At 34.3% G+C, this 16229-nt stretch overlaps 2 protein-coding genes across 2 annotated transcripts; both read right to left on the reverse strand.

Moving 5' to 3' along the window:
• Positions 1-3652: 3652 nt before the first annotated feature.
• Positions 3653-4643, reverse strand: LOC111385220 (pathogenesis-related protein 5-like). Its single transcript, XM_023009599.1, has 2 exons — positions 4521-4643; positions 3653-4412 (listed from the first exon to the last, which is right to left on the reverse strand). Exons 1-2 carry the CDS (start codon positions 4570-4572, stop codon positions 3748-3750), a joined length of 717 nt encoding a protein of 238 aa, XP_022865367.1. The 5' UTR covers positions 4573-4643; the 3' UTR covers positions 3653-3747.
• Positions 4644-10214: 5571 nt separating this feature from the next.
• On the reverse strand, positions 10215-15958 carry LOC111385227. Its single transcript, XM_023009603.1, has 7 exons — positions 15522-15958; positions 13691-13864; positions 13522-13614; positions 13367-13435; positions 11996-12202; positions 10839-10964; positions 10215-10719 (listed from the first exon to the last, which is right to left on the reverse strand). The coding sequence occupies exons 1-7, from the start codon at positions 15771-15773 to the stop codon at positions 10564-10566; spliced, it is 1077 nt and encodes a 358-aa protein (XP_022865371.1). The 5' UTR covers positions 15774-15958; the 3' UTR covers positions 10215-10563.
• Positions 15959-16229: the final 271 nt, after the last annotated feature.

Raw genomic sequence — 16229 nt, forward strand, 5'->3', positions numbered from 1 at the left:
ATCAATGAATAGTACAAAATATCGACTGCCATTTGGAGTTTGTGTTCTCATTTGGCCACACACATCTGAATGGATCAATTCCAGTTTAATTGATGCTCTCCTTGATTGATTTTTAGAAAAAGGCATTCTGGTTTGCTTTCCAAGTTGGAATACCCCACAAACACAGCTTTCATCACAAATGTTAGGTAAGTTTTCAACCAATTCCAATTGGTTTAATTGCTTGAGTGAGGTGTAATTTACATGTCCAAACCGTTTGTGCCAAAGTGAAGACTCAACCTTAGTACTGGTGAATACATGAGATGTCATATTCTTCCATTCTAGTGTAAAGCTTCTTTGCCTCATTTCAACTAACATTAACTTATTTCCACTTGGATCAAATATAGTGCAACCACTATCTTTAAATATCAATGTGCAGTTCTTCTCAATTAATTGGCCTACACTTGCTAAGTTTGATCAATGTCAGGGACATAAAGTACATCAGAAATATGCTTAATACCTGATGGAATTGTACACCAATCACTCCAATTCCCTCCACTTTCACATAGTCTCCATTGCCAACTTTCACCTTTGATTTGTATGAACTGTTTAGTTCAACAAAGATGCTGGAATCAGAAGCCATATGATGTGTACAACCACTGTCCAGTAACCATGTCTTAACACTATTGCAGGCCTTAAAATTGATGGTAGTGAATAGATGCTCCTCCTGATGTTGCAACTGATCCTCTACCACTTGTGCTTGTTGCTGGTTCTATTTTTCTTTCTGGTTTTTGCAAATCTTTTGCACATGTCCAAATTGTTTACAATTCCTACATTGGACACCGGGTACCATTTAGGTGAATGACCAGACTTTTTGCAATGATGACAGGGTGGGTGTGAACTACTTTTATCAGCAGCCTTTACCCTTCTTTTTCTCAGGCACATTTTTCTTCATACCAAAGCTTGTTTGAGCTTTGTATTTTCCTTTAACAAACAAGACTCCTTCTACTTGTTCTTTTTGCCTCAATAGCCTCCTTTGTTTAGTAGCATGAGGGGCATTCACAAGTTCAGATATAGTTATGGTAGATAAGTCCCTTGAGTCCTCAAGTGATGATATCTTTGCCTAAAAATTTTCTGGCAAGTTAATCAGGACTTTTTCAACAATTCTCCTATCAGGTAAATCATCCCCCAACAACCTTATTTTGTTCACAACTTTCATCAGCCGGTCAGAAAAATCTTTAACTGATTATGACTCCTTCATCTTCAGGCTCTCATACTCCCTTCTAAAATTCAAGACTTACATTTGTCTTATCCTAGAATTTCCCCTGAATTCCTCTTGCAATCTACCCCAAGCTTCCTTGGCAGTTTCACATGTGATTATCTTGGTAAAAAATGCATTAGAAACGGCTGACTGAATGCAAGAAAGAGCCTTGAATTTCTTTGCAACTTCCTCACTATGTCGCTTCAGCTGAGCTATGGTGGGATTTGCCCTGAGTGAAGGTTGTTCAGTTCCAGTTTTTGTGATTTCCCACAAATCATAGGCTTTTAAGTAAGCCTTCATTTTAGCAGCCCAAAAGTCATAATTTTCTCCTGTGAATACTAAAGGTAATGGAGCTGAAAAACTAGTTGAAACCATCCCCTTTTAGTTCTTGAAACTCTCGGCTGATTTGGTGAAAGGTTGTGGTGGAAGTACCTTGTTTTCTCTCTTTTTCTGGCTTTTAACATTGCTTCTTCTCTAAGATCACTAAGAGCTCTGATACCACTGATGGTTTTTTGACCCAATGAGGAAGAAGAAAGATGGATTTTTGATAAGGAAAAGATCAGATAAAATCATTGCCATAACCGGCTACATTGGATACATATTACAAAGGTTTTTTACCATACTTCTAGTCACCAACTTCCTACCAACTACAACCTTACTTGTTGATAGGATATACCAGGCTGTGAAACACATTATAAGCAATTAAAATAACCATTACATGGACTGACTTTAATACATATAATGCTACAAAATGTAACAACAAAAGTCGCAATCAACTATAAACAGAGGCACTTCAAAGGGCTATACAACTTCCAAAAAACAGGTTTAGCAGTGGGCCATGGCTGGAACTGGGGGTGGTAGTTGTGACGTCCCATGATTTCACTCTCGAGTGTCTACTGCTTCAGTTAATGTCCATTTAGCGTCAAGTCTGAAGATCAAGCAAATTAAGCGACGAAGATGCGATAAACTCTTGCATGAGCTTTTGGTGGTTTGTCAACCGCAGTTTAGCTATTTTGAAACCAAAAAACAAAACTGAAAATAAACTGGAAAGTGGAGGAATCGCCATTTAGAGGTGTATGTCGAGAGAATGAATCGTGCCCCTTATATCTGATTTAGATCAATGGACAAGAGTCTTCATATAAAAAGAGAAAACCTTAGCCATTCACTAACTTTTTAATCTTTCTCCTCGCTCTCGATCTGCTGCAATAATTCCTTTGTGAAATTCTGTGTTTTCTTTAATTCTTTGTGGACAAGTCTCTTGATATCTTTGCAGTTTCATGGTTATGTTTCTTCTTCTTGAGTGCGGTGACACTGAGACCAAAGCTTCTCGAGTTCCAAAAATTGACGTTAAAACTCTTGTGTACTGATTTAAGCATGTTCAGTTTTATCTTTTTCGGTTGAAAATAGATTTTTATGGGTTAATTTGTAACGCATGTGAAATAGATAAATCACCATTTTCAGAAAATGATGCTATCCAATTGAAAGATGTTACTACAGCAGTAGAATGTTTGATAACGTGAACTAAATAGTATTGATGAGATGAAAATATTGAACCTTGTTAGTGACAAACATTTCTTTAAACTTGTATAATAGGCAGTCAATTGAAAAGCTTAAGGGCACATCTTATGGTATGTTATTTCTTATCTAACAGACATTCTCACACCATATAACATAATCGATAACTATTTATAAATATTTGCCATGTTAGAAAATATTAAACAAGAAAAAGAAACTAGATCGTGTATAATATATTGTCAAACCGGACCAACCCTATATATATAGGGTCTTGCTTGGTGTACATAATTTTTTATACATCAAGGTGTCTCACACTCACATGAAATGGGATCTACTTGAATATTTTATTCAAGTGGGCTCCACCCCATGTGAGCGTATGAATACCTTAATATACAAAAAATTATGTACAAGAAGCTTTATCCATATATCTAATAGTATATAACAATCATGTGCTCTTGGTTTATATATATTTTCATGTTTGTCCCAAAAGTAGTGGCCAAGAACCTTTGGGATTTCACAGTGTAAGAAATGTTACTATTAACGGTAAATGTCACCTCGATCAATAACCAACATGCTAAGATTTGGATTATTCTCTCAATAAGATTGATTTTTTTTAAGGATTCAATATGATATTAAAGTTCATTAAACTCAAACAATGAACAAATCGAACAGTTTAAAACTCAAAACTATGATCTAATTTCAAGTTGAAATGCTCATTTTAACAAGGCCGACATTTTAATCCCAGTTTGGTACAGGTTTATTAAAACTCATTTCCAACCACGCATTCTTCCAATAAAATAATTTTTCATGTAAATTTATAAAATTACTTTACTTGTTAACCACTTCACAAAAATTACTTGCCACAAATCTATTTTTCAAAAATCCACATCGAAAATGCCCTTAATATGAAATACAACATTCTTTAACAAAAATTGAGATATTATTCAATTATTTGGTACATATTTCTGTGAAATTGCAAGTTTCATGACATAATTTCAACAGAATGTGATCAAGTAATTAGCTCCACTGCATGTAAAAGTACTGGTTGCATCATCATATGGATAGCTGTATGATGTTGGGCAAGCTTTTTTGAACACTTGTGAAAAATTTGAAGGCTTGCATACCTGTGGATTATTGTATTCTCCACTGCAACAATATTGTGGTTCATTGAAGGCAAGACAGGCACTTTTACAAGCCACCGTGGCGCCATTCCCTCCGGCCACCACCAAATCTTGAGGGCATTCCTTGTTCAAATCCGATACGCATTTTACTTCACTACAATTTCCTGACCCCCCCGAAGGGACGATGGAAATTGGCATGTTATATCCATCGACAAGGCTGACATCGTAAAAATCTTGTGGACTATCGAGTGTGAACTCGGCTAGTGACACTGGTGGCGCACCGCCAGCACCATTGCATTGTAGAACGTTGCCACAATCACCGGTGGTGCAGTTTCCCTTGCCGGATTGGTCGAATGTGCATCCACTACGAGCCCAGAAGCGGCCCGACCACCCTTTAGGTGCGTCGATGGTGGTGGATTCGGCCGGTCCGAGCTGGAAACCGCCGTTATTTAGTAGAGGTTTTCCACTTCCTGATAAAGTCCCTGGCCATATAGTGTCTTGACAATTGTTTTGAAATGTGAAAACTGAGGCATTTGTTCCTGAAAAAGATGGACATCACGCAACATTTGATAAGTATAAAATAAATAGAAGATTAGTTCTGTTCTTAACAAAAGAAGTTTGTAAGTTTAATAAAATGAAAAACAAACCTAAGAATGTCCAAATTAGGACAAAGGAAATTATATGCCATAACAATTCCATGATTAATTCTTAATCAAATGTGAAGTAGAATGAAATATTTCAGAGATGGAGGATTTATATATATGTGTGGATAATTGGATTACAATTTTTTATTTTTATTTTTTCGGTTTCTTTTACTTAGAAGCGTGGCTTTTCAATTGTGTAAACTCTATGGTTCGATAAAGCAGTGAAAATGACTGATCAGATAGGTTTTGACTTGTGAGTCTTTTTGCGTAAAGGGATTTTGCTTTTACTTCCCTCCCACCCCCCTCCCCCCCGGCCTTCCCCTTCTCGAAACCTTAAAGAATTTTGAGTTGACAGTGAATAGTCTGTATTAGAGCTTACACCCAGTAGCAGTAAATTGAAGTTGACTTAATTACTGTTAGGGTAAAAATTGAATGACTGGCATCAGAATCCACTATGTCCGTGTAGATTGCCACGTATGCAGCCATCTCAACAAGTTTGGGTGAATCGTTTTTTAATAAAACCCCGTATAGATGAATTAGGGGACGATTGTCACCAATTTATTAGTAGCCATGAAATAAAATTACAAACTCTGAGGATCGAACTGGCGAATGAATAAAAATACAATTTACAAGTATAGCGTGACATCCAAGATAGTACTATCAAAATCACGCTATCGTAACCTATACGCAAAACTAAAGACCTCTCAACTTATCATAATTATTAGCAATTATATTTGTCAACTAGCAAGAAATCATACATACCCTTAAAAAATTCTACGATGAAATTTTCTCCAAATCAACATGTTCAAAAATCATATTGAAGATGGACAGTTAAAGAAGATTAGTAGTTCTCCACTTGATTGTATGTTTAGTTCTGATTAAAAGTAAGTTATTTATTTTACCAAACATAAATCTTAATTCACTTTTAGAAAAAGTAATTTTTAAGATTAGCCAAACACAAACTCATGTTGAAAAGCAAGTGCATGTGTTCAATTCCGGACATACATTGTGATTGTTTTGAACAAAACATTGATGTTGGTCTAAAGTAATAATTTCAATGTTGTATGCTATTGTAAATGATAAAAGAAGAGTAGGATTTGTAGTTCTTTTGGTTTGGCAAAAAAGCCTAATAAATAACTTCTTATTAAAAATGACAAAATAAGCCAAATTACTTGCAACATGGCATATTCATTTTCCTTGAATACATAAGACTTGCATGAAAATACTTTGTCTTCATGTGCCATGTCTTTTAGTTGATCCGATAGATTTGTTTGATAAATTTAACAAAAAAAAAAAAAAAAAAAAGCATTGGATGATAAAGTAGAATATATTGACGATTTGATAGATGGGTCGGCTGAAATTTGAATAATATCTTTACTTTTTTTCCGATGAGTCAAGTATTCGAGCTTCTCCCGACGAATCCTGATGAGTTGTCTATTGATTCGCCAAATTTGAAGAATATCTTTGCATTAGCTAATATCATATTAAATCAGATCATCAAGAAAATTTTGAGTCTAGATGATTCAACAAAAATCATTTTTTATAATCATTCCTTCCAAATTTTAAATGAATAAATATTTCAATAAAATAATTTTAAATTTATTTTCTTTTAAAATTAAAATTGATTTATCAACCTCAATTCCCACTTTTTGTTTAACACTACTACTACTACTACTACCTACCAATACATTTAAAACTCGCGGGGCGCAAGACACACCCATCGAACCTACTTTAGTGATTCGATACATATTCAAGAACCAAAATCAAGTTCCAGTTTTCTTATAATTTAATGTTATTTAATAATTGATAACTAATTGACATACTGAATTATTAGCTATTACTATTGGTACTAAGAGTTAATAACCAAGTCCCATGTTATAAAAAAAATCATATCATGCCCCCAGGGCATATCTTCCAGTGGCAAAGGGGAAGGCGGATAGGGCTCAGCGCGGCAGTGTGCAGAGTTCGATTCCCCACAAGATGGAATTGATTTTGTTGCAAGCGGGAGTTACCATATGGGTTAACAGTCTTGGCCTATCCATGTGCTCTCCACCCTGACTCCTAGGAGACACATCCTGCGATTTACCTCCTCCACGATGGCCCAGGACAAGGTCGGTGGGGGCCCCTAAGGTTGGGGTTCAACCTTTTTAACAAATAATATCATTATTAAAAATATATTAACAGATCACTTCATATTATAATGGTAAATAATGCACTTAAAATAGAAAAATACCTTAAATTTCTCCAAATTATTTATGAGCTGTGCTACCTGACTAGGATCAGGGATAGGGGCTGAGGTATTATCTAGATCCATGGGACTTAAATCAAGGGCTGACACCTCAGCCCCTTGTTTTTGAGTTGGTCCCTGACCCTGGACCAACAACATAAACCTTATTTTATTAGCATCAAGAAATATTTAGTCGTATTAAAGCAAATACTTTCGTCATCCCCTTTTTCGTCCTTGGATTCTTTCTTAATAGAGTTGATCGCTCATCGTACGCTATTAATTATTAAATTAAACAAAGCAATATCATTGTCAAACAAGAAGAAAATTAGGCACCAGCACCACCAAATTTCCCACAGATCACGACTTCGTTCAACCAACCCCAGAAATGATTCTTTTTAGTTCTGAATATCCCACATATACAAAGGAAAAGACCCACAAAAGGAAATTTATGCTGGCAATCTTTCATTTCGTTTGTTAAATTTTTCAAGATTAAAGAGTGTAGATTTTAACTTCAATAGAAAAATTACAACATGGGAAAGTGCCCTCGTCACGACCTCTTTTCAATAATTAAGAATCTTTTTCATATTATTTATTCTTCAAACTTGCATTGGGTTTGTTGAATTAAATTTAAATCCATTCTTAACTGTTCCACTTTTTGGTTTCATCTCATGTTCATCACATGAATTGCTCTCTTAGTTTTGACTTTCACAACCACAATCTACCACTTGAAGACGTGTGGATAGTAAAATGGACAGCAATCCACCTAGTGCAATAGGAGATGGAATAAATTTAAAAAAAAGAAAAAGAAAAAACTTGTGTAGACTTCGAAAATAATGTAGAAAACAAATGGAAAAAAAAGGGGATAAATTTCTTCTTCTATGACTCTCTCATTAAAAAATGCGCATTTCAACATTTTAATCTAATAACATTGCCATAACCATCATTTACTATTTTCTTTTCTAGAGTGCCAGCGCCACATAGATATTACGAGGAAGATCAGTTATGGTTCAATTGTCAACTAATCAATTCTATTAGTTTGAGAGACAATATGCGATTGACGGTTGTCTTTTTGCAACAAATTATGAATAAAAAACCAAGAAAGCATGCTATGATCGAATACATGAGAGAGCATTGAATAAAACCTAGATACGAGAGATTGCTAATTTACAACATGGAAAAATATAGGATGTTGGAAATAGATATTTACGATGAAATATAAAGCACATGTCACTTCTGAAGAGTTAAAGGCAAGACTTGTGGCCAAATGATATAGTGTGTTTGGGAGAGCTTACTTTTAGAATATCAAAAGTACTTCTATAGTTGTTTGGTTAAGGTCCAAAGAAGTGTTTAATGAAAAAAATAAAAAATATAAATATAGAAGAAAAAGCTTTTAAATGTTGTTTAACAGGCTTCAATTTGAGCTTTTGCCAAAAGCTCTAATTTCAGCTTTTATAGAAAGATGAATTAATTATACTTATTAATTTATAGTAAAATATTTTGTATATTAGTGTGTGTGTATATATATTCTTACCCAACCATTTGTAAATAATTTAAAGATTACTTGGAGCTTTTGCAGAAAGCTCTAATTTCAACTTGAATAATGTTCTCTAACACCACTAACGTTAGAGCACTAGTCTAGGCGTCTGCAAGTGATGGAACATTTTAAATATATTTATGTTCCTACTTTTAAAGTGATCAATCAATTAATAACACTTGCTTATCATCTAAATTGGTGCTTAATAACAGTGATATTAAATAGCATTATCTCTTCAACCTTTATGGAAAGTTGAAATCTGCAATAACTATACTTATTAATTCATAGTAAAATATCGTATATGTCTATTTTCTTACCCAGCTATTTGTATATACTTTAAAGATTATTTGTGAAGGGATAGTACGACATTTTTTTTTTTTTTTCAAATACGTATTATTAGTCTCCATTTGTTAATGCCCAATAATATTTATAGAACTGAAATTTGAGATGAAGTTTTTAAAAAGAAAAATTCAAATTTAAGATGATACAGGAAACTATTATATTTCATACTTTATATGATATTTTACATATTAATTGTCATATTTTAACGTCTTAAACAAATAAATTTTAAACAATACAATTAATACTAAAAAAAACTGCCATGACATTAATTTTAAAATATATATATACAATGAAGAGATAATATTTAGTCAAATATTGCATGTACAATTAATAAATCAAAAGTATTTTCTAGTTATGTTGCCAAATAATCAATTTAATGTTCACAACATTTTTTTTTTATTTTTGACAACCAAAGTAACCATAAGCTTTTAGTAAACTCTTTTTCAAAAAGTTTTACTACTAAAAGCTCTATTCACAACAGTCGTGTCAAACTACACATTCAATTGAATAGTTTGGACGACCTCGAAACATTCATGATGGTGGCAAAAATAAATACAATCAGAGTCTCCTATCTTTGGCAACAAATAGTATTCCAACTCGACATGAAAAATGCATTCATTCATGAAGATTTGGAGAAGGAAGTTAAGATGGGTATTCAACCAAGATATGAACAAATATCACGAGAAAACATGGTGTTCAAATAATTTTGCCCCAATTTGAACACAGGTATTGGAATAACTTATCCATACTCTCCATAATACATATGTATGTAGAAGATCAAATGTCTACTCCTAAATTAGCTCCTAGAAAGAAAAGAGAACACTATACACGAGAAAAATCCACAAATTAACTTTCAGGATTCGTATATGGTTTTTAATACAAATTTGACTATTATAAGATCGCTAGTTATAGAAAACTACATAAAGGCTCATTGTTAGCCATTCAATACACAAGAAAAATCCACACATCAATTAAAACACTCTGTCACACTTGTTTCACGTCATTTGTAAGAGCTAGCTAACTCTATTGTATAGCATTGACATGATTTTTGGCACCTTTCTGTACAGTTATTACACTCATGTTTCAGGCGATGACCCTTCTATACATAGTAATGGCAAAAAAACCCGTCTTGAACGAGTTGATAGGGTGGGGCAAGGCGAGGCACCCCAGCGCGGGGCTATACCCCGCCCCGTGAAGGAAAAAAAGATTAAAAATAATTTTATTTCTTGACAATTCACTTGTTAAAAATTTATTTTGAATTTGTATTTTAATTTCTAATAATGACATCATTCAAAATTTTGAAAATGTAAAAATAAAATAAAAATATATATAAGAAAAAATGAAATGGGGCAACATACGGGACAAAAAATTGCCCCGCCCCTGCACGCGCCTGCGCCCCACCCCATCTAAGGTGGGGGCGGGGCAAGGCCTCGTTACCATCCCTACCTATACACAATATTCAGAAATTTTTTGAGCCAGCATACAATATTATGAAGAAAATTCAGATTTGCAACTTATTATCATTATGTGCATCCAATGTGGATTCCAGTAAAAAAGTACACATTTTGATATGCTGACAAGGCAAAAGGCAATGTTATTTAACGGTATCTCATTATATTGGAATATAAACTATGCACAAAATCAGGTGGGAAAGAAGATAGGGCCAGCATTATCCTTTATGTCACAGTTCTGAATTTCAACATTGAAAAGAATACTAATAAATTTTTCCCTCAATAATTGTCCTAGTGTAAAATCATTCAACACAAATCCATACTTGTCCTATAAAAAATTTAGGGAAACGAAGAAATCCAATTACTTGATTGATTCCTGCTATCTGCCCACAAAACACTGGTGAGAATGAACTTTAATTTTCATTGACATTTCAGGCAACAATCTCCAAGTGTTATTGGCGTCAAAAGAACATCATCCAAGTTAATAAGTTCTCAAAGGTCTCCATTACTGCCCTTGAGATTAATTACAGCAAGCTCTTGTTCGACAAACTCTCCAGCACACATGGGAGGATAGTTGCAGGCAAGGGGGGATTCCTCAAAATGGCCTAGAGGTTTTAACACAGCATCCGATGCTATGTGTGCAAAAAGCTACAAAAGACCCAAGAGAAAAGTCAAATAATAGCAATTATAGTCACCTTGACAATGATAAACTACAATGCAAAAAATGAAAAGAATTAAATGATTGTTATATTATTGGCTTAACTTACCGTAGAGGACACTCTCCACAGGCTGCGGTTTTGCGCCGTAGCTAGCTTGATTGCATCAATTGTGCGGTTAGTCACAACAACCTCATGCATACCAGCTATGCAGTCTCCTGCAGTTAACCACTCTATCTGCATATACATTCATACAAAGTGAATGCTCAAATGATCATTAATTATCTCCACTGATGAAGACTTCATTATGGCACAAACGAAAAAAGAAAACTAAAATTCAAAAACTCTTGTGATGAGGACATCGGACATTTACTTATTTTATTTTATTGTTAAGCTTTATTTATTTTCTTGGACTATTATTTAGAAAATTGGACTTGTATGGGCTCGGGCCCAATCTCGTTAGGGTTGCTTTACTATTTAAACATATTTTGCATTGTAATTTTCAGTTGATGAATGAATAATATTTTGGTGGCTTATGGCGCATTCCTCTCTTCCTATTTTCTTTCTTCCCTTCTGTTGAATCCCCGTCCCCATTCTTCTCTCTAATTTCCCCTCCCTATAGATCTGTTCTAATTTTCAATTAATTATCCCGTTGGTGCTGCATCATTTTGCTAAACAGTTATATTGGAAACCAAAGAGGAAAAAAGGTGGGAAGGAATTATTAGGTCAAGCATTATATCTGTTTATGTACTAATCTAATCTCAGGGAAACAAAAAACTTCACTGAACATAAACGATCCAAAAAAAATGACATTTTTCACTCACACCTGGCACATGCAAGTATTCTGCAGTACTATTGAGGGTATGATTGGAAGCTAAAATAAATTAACCAAATTATCTTCTCATAAACGGCCAATTATATAAATGAATAAACAATAAAACAGCCATATCAAACACGTGATATATTAATGACAAAAATATCTTTTGTTGTTAGTTGAGGATATGATTGGGGAAAAAATAAATTAACCAAATTATCTTCTCATATATGGCCAATTATATATGATCAATAATGGAATGAACAACAATTCGGCCAGACTAAACCCATTATAAATTAATAAACAAATTATCTTCTGATATATGGCCATTAACATATGACAATAACGGAATAAACAACCAAACAGCCAGCTTAACCCCACTAGTAAATTATTAGAAATTCAAATCATCTTATCTTAACAATAAGATCAATAGTCAAAACTGAGGGAATCCTACCTGCTTTCCTGTTTGAATGAGGAGACATCCCAGAGGAACTTTCACTTCCATTTTTTGCCCATTTCTTAGCCAAATATTGAGACCTGGGAATCTACTTCTGCCATGAATTGTTAGGAAGTTGAGATCATAGTGATATCCAGCAAACACAGTACCTAATTGGCCATGATGTCTTAGGTCACTTCCAGTTGGACCAAGCAGATGAGGTCCCTGGAATTTGAGAAGTGAAGATACTTGTTAAGAGTATGTCAAGCCATAAAGAAAGAATATTGGTATGAAAATAGAAATGAGAAATTCTGGAAAACCATAAATGACATCTAAATTCAAAAAGGCCTAAAAAGGAGTTTTTTGCCATTGAAGCAACAGTCTGGATAGCTTAAGGCTTGTTACGGATAAATATTGGAGAGGATTGATGTAGTAAAGTATTAAGGAAGGGGAAGTGAACTTGATTTCATGTTCGGGAGGATTTATTGTTTCAGATACGATTACACAACTCTGGTGGATGAATAAATATTCATTGCTCTAGTTTTCTGTAAGTGAGAAGGCACAAAGGCTTTATTGAAGAAAATGGAAGGTGAAGGCAAGGAAGAAGGGTGACCTTTTACGTAAAGAGAATTCAACTTTTGATTTTTTACATAAAATTTTCTCCACGTGTTATAATGAGCATCCATGTTGCAAGCCCCATTTCCAAATTATATTAATTAAATTCTGTAGATTGCATAATGTGATGGGAATACGCTAGAAACCTAAACCAAGACTCAATTGATACAAGAAGGGCTGAAAGAACAAAATGGCAAACAACTGGCAGGCATAAATCACACACGTATTGAAGCTATTCCAGATTGACCGTTTGACGATTCATAAGCTACAGTACTCATATTTGATGCAAGACATATCTTTACCTTTGATCTTTTACTATGCATAGTACAATAACAAGCTATGCCTTGTTCCCAGTAAATTCAGGGTCAGTTATATGATTCTTTTAGTGTATAGTATGGAAGAAAAAGGTCAAGAAAAGAATTAGAGGCACTTCAATAATACAGAATCAAATTCATACATATTTTTCCATTCCAACTAGAAAACTTGTACGAAGACAAGAAAAGACAGGAGATCACATATTTTCACCCAGGAAAGAAATGCATGTGAAATCTCACAACTTTCTAAGGTTACTCTATTCTGCAGTAGGAATACTTTAGTTGCAGTTTTATAAGACAAACTCTAGGCATAAATTTTCTGAGACGGTGGGAACAGGACTAGAACTTATTTGTATTTTTATTACAATCAGATAGAAATGTGTCTTACTAGGAAAAAACTGAAGAAAGATGGGGATGGGTGATAAAAACAATATCAGAAAAAAATTAAAAATAAAATAACCTGCTTCATAAGAGATGTGAATGCATCCTTCTGCAGGCCAAAGCCAATGGCCGCCATTTCAGCAACAGCCTGAACAAAAATAGTATCACACGAAAGTTAAAGAATTTGTGTAACCTGCTGCAGAATATAAGAAACACACAGTGCTGATGATTCACCTCTATTGCAGATATCATCTTATGTCCCCATGAATTCATGGTATCTTTCCACTCAGGAAAACCCTCGGGAATTACAGGCTCGGAATTAAGCTCCTACAAGATGGTCACTTGTTAATAACAAATAGAATCCCAGCAGTCTCCAAATCAGAATGAAAGGATTTCAGTCAACCTTAAAGCGGGTGTTTGATGGTCGTGGACCAACTCTCCACATGTATCGCCATTTAGGATCTGGTCCAGTGGGAGCCAATGGCTGAAACTCTATGGGCATTGCTTTTAGCTTCTCTTGGATGTCTTCATCAACTAGACTACGAGGTACTTCAACTCCTTCAGGTGTCACTCCAACCTGTGAAAATATGAGAGCAAAATTGCAACTAGATTAAGTACTCTCGATCAGCAGACTATCAAACCCCTACTTAATGGAATATTATTAATTTCTAATCTTTTAACTATGTGTTTCCCTTCTAATTAACTAACTATTCTAGCTTCTCCGCATTAAAAATGTAAGTGGAATGAAATGAAAGGAAACAGAAGCAGTTGTATGACTAATGATATTTTCTTATTTGCATTGAGAACTCAAGCTAGAATATGCTGGGATAACCAACTGCGCCTATATATCAGGGCAACATGAAAGAGGATAAAATTACAATTTAGTGTCTGAGTTAAGAGACTATAACTGACGGAATTTACACGATCAAAGAGGCATTCTTCAAGTGCTTTTCCTATCACGGTTCATTTGATTACATCAGCCTCTTATTTAATTTCCAGGGAAGCTATCCCCTGAAATGAAATTTCCTACAAGTCTTGTTAAGTACGATAGCACTAGTCACTAGATAAGCGTCAAACTGAAAAGCTTACCAACAACTCACTTTTACAAAAAGAACAGTATTTAACTAATTGCATTTATATTTGCATGTATATTTTAGTTAACGAAAGATAAGCTCAGTTGTACTTGTTAAAATGAAATGAATATGTGAGTCACCCTTAGTTCGTATAACCTGTTGAAGAAAAAGGAGTATAACAAAATGACAGAACGTTATTGGTTCCAAATTTTGCTCTTTAAAAGGAAAAACAGGGACTTCAGTTTGATTACAAGATTGAATGAGGCAGAACTAAAGTGCAAGGAGAAGGAAGTTGATGTTCCTAAGAAAAATTTAAAAGTATGAAAGTGTAGGCATGACCTCCATTTAATTTTTTAGGAAGTACAGTAGGATGACAGCTTCAAAGAGTTGTAACTGTAATAATAATGTCCTGATACTACTTTTTGCAGCAATTACACCTTCTGAATCATGCTTGTCTCATATGGGCTAATGCGAAAAAAAGTTGATACTGGGACAACTCTAGCCCAATTTATAGCAATTTAGTCAGCAAGGAAAGATATTAAAAACATATTTCACTTATGAAAATCTCACTATAATGTAGAGTTCAAGTGAGGGCATTATTAGTACTAATCCAGTCAGGATTTCATTTCCAATTATAGCAGTATGGTACTGATTTATTATGGCATCTATTTTTGCTTTGTTTAACCATTTGAAGAAGCAAAACTATGAAACTTATTTCCAGGTTCATTGCATTTTATGAAAGGAAAATCCACCCAATTTTTAATTATCTTTCTCAATCCCAAGATCTCAATTCAAATTCTGTTTATTGAGGCATTCAAAAATTAACTAGTTATGTATGTATTAATATGATTAAAAATATAAAGAAACATACATTAAGATATTTTCTACTCGACAATGAAGGAACAAAACTCTCAGATACAATAAATCGCCACAATATTGGAGTCGAGTAATGAACTATCCAGTTGAGCACAATCTTAAACATTAAACTCTAAAACCAATCATATGCATAAAAAAGACTAAATCAGCACCGTTGGTGTATCAGAACTATCATTTACGGTCCAATTTAAATTTTTAAAACTGATTATGTTATAATCCGAATTATAGACCACAATTACACACTGCAGAATGCTGCCCAAACTAAAATAAAACTTTAAGAGGCACCTGATAATGGAGGTGAGGGCGTTCTTGTAGGCGTTTGAAATCATCTGGCATTTCAAAGTATTTCTCCATCATATCGATGAACAGATCATTGTCTTGAGCTGCGCATCGCGGATCGTTGACTAGTAATGCTCCTGTCTCCCTTAGGGTTCGGCTCACCTCCGAGCACAGACACTTGAGCTGTGGATCCAGCTCTTGTTTAGCAGAATCTGAGAATTCCAAGTATGGAGCCAGATCGATAACCGGAATTTCCATTTTCGAAATTTTTCTGGAGATTCGGAGCGTTGGTGAATGAAACGAGAAGAAAAGGCGTGGCGGGAGAATGAATAGTTTTGTGCTTCACGTTAGTAGTGATATTCATCCTATGTGATTCTTTCGAGAAGACGACATTTTTTCCATATTTTTGAAAAGAAAATTTGCATTTTTTGCCTCAATCTTTTTGCTACATAATTGTAAGAGTAATACATACATGTGACTGTTATTTGATGTGTGATAGTTTTTTATTGCATTAGTTTCAAATCATTAATCTTTTGATATATATCATTTGTGACGACTACGATCATGTACTACTGTACGTAACATTATTTTAATTGAAAAGTTAAAAACACACTTTTTTTTGTAGTTTTGACAAGGAAATTTGAACATTTCCCCGTCAACATTTGCTACATAATTGAAATGTTAGGGATGAATTATAATTCAGAAGCACGTCGA

This window comes from Olea europaea, chromosome 3, assembly GCF_002742605.1.
Source record: "Olea europaea var. sylvestris chromosome 3, O_europaea_v1, whole genome shotgun sequence".
Lineage (NCBI taxonomy): Eukaryota > Viridiplantae > Streptophyta > Magnoliopsida > Lamiales > Oleaceae > Olea > Olea europaea.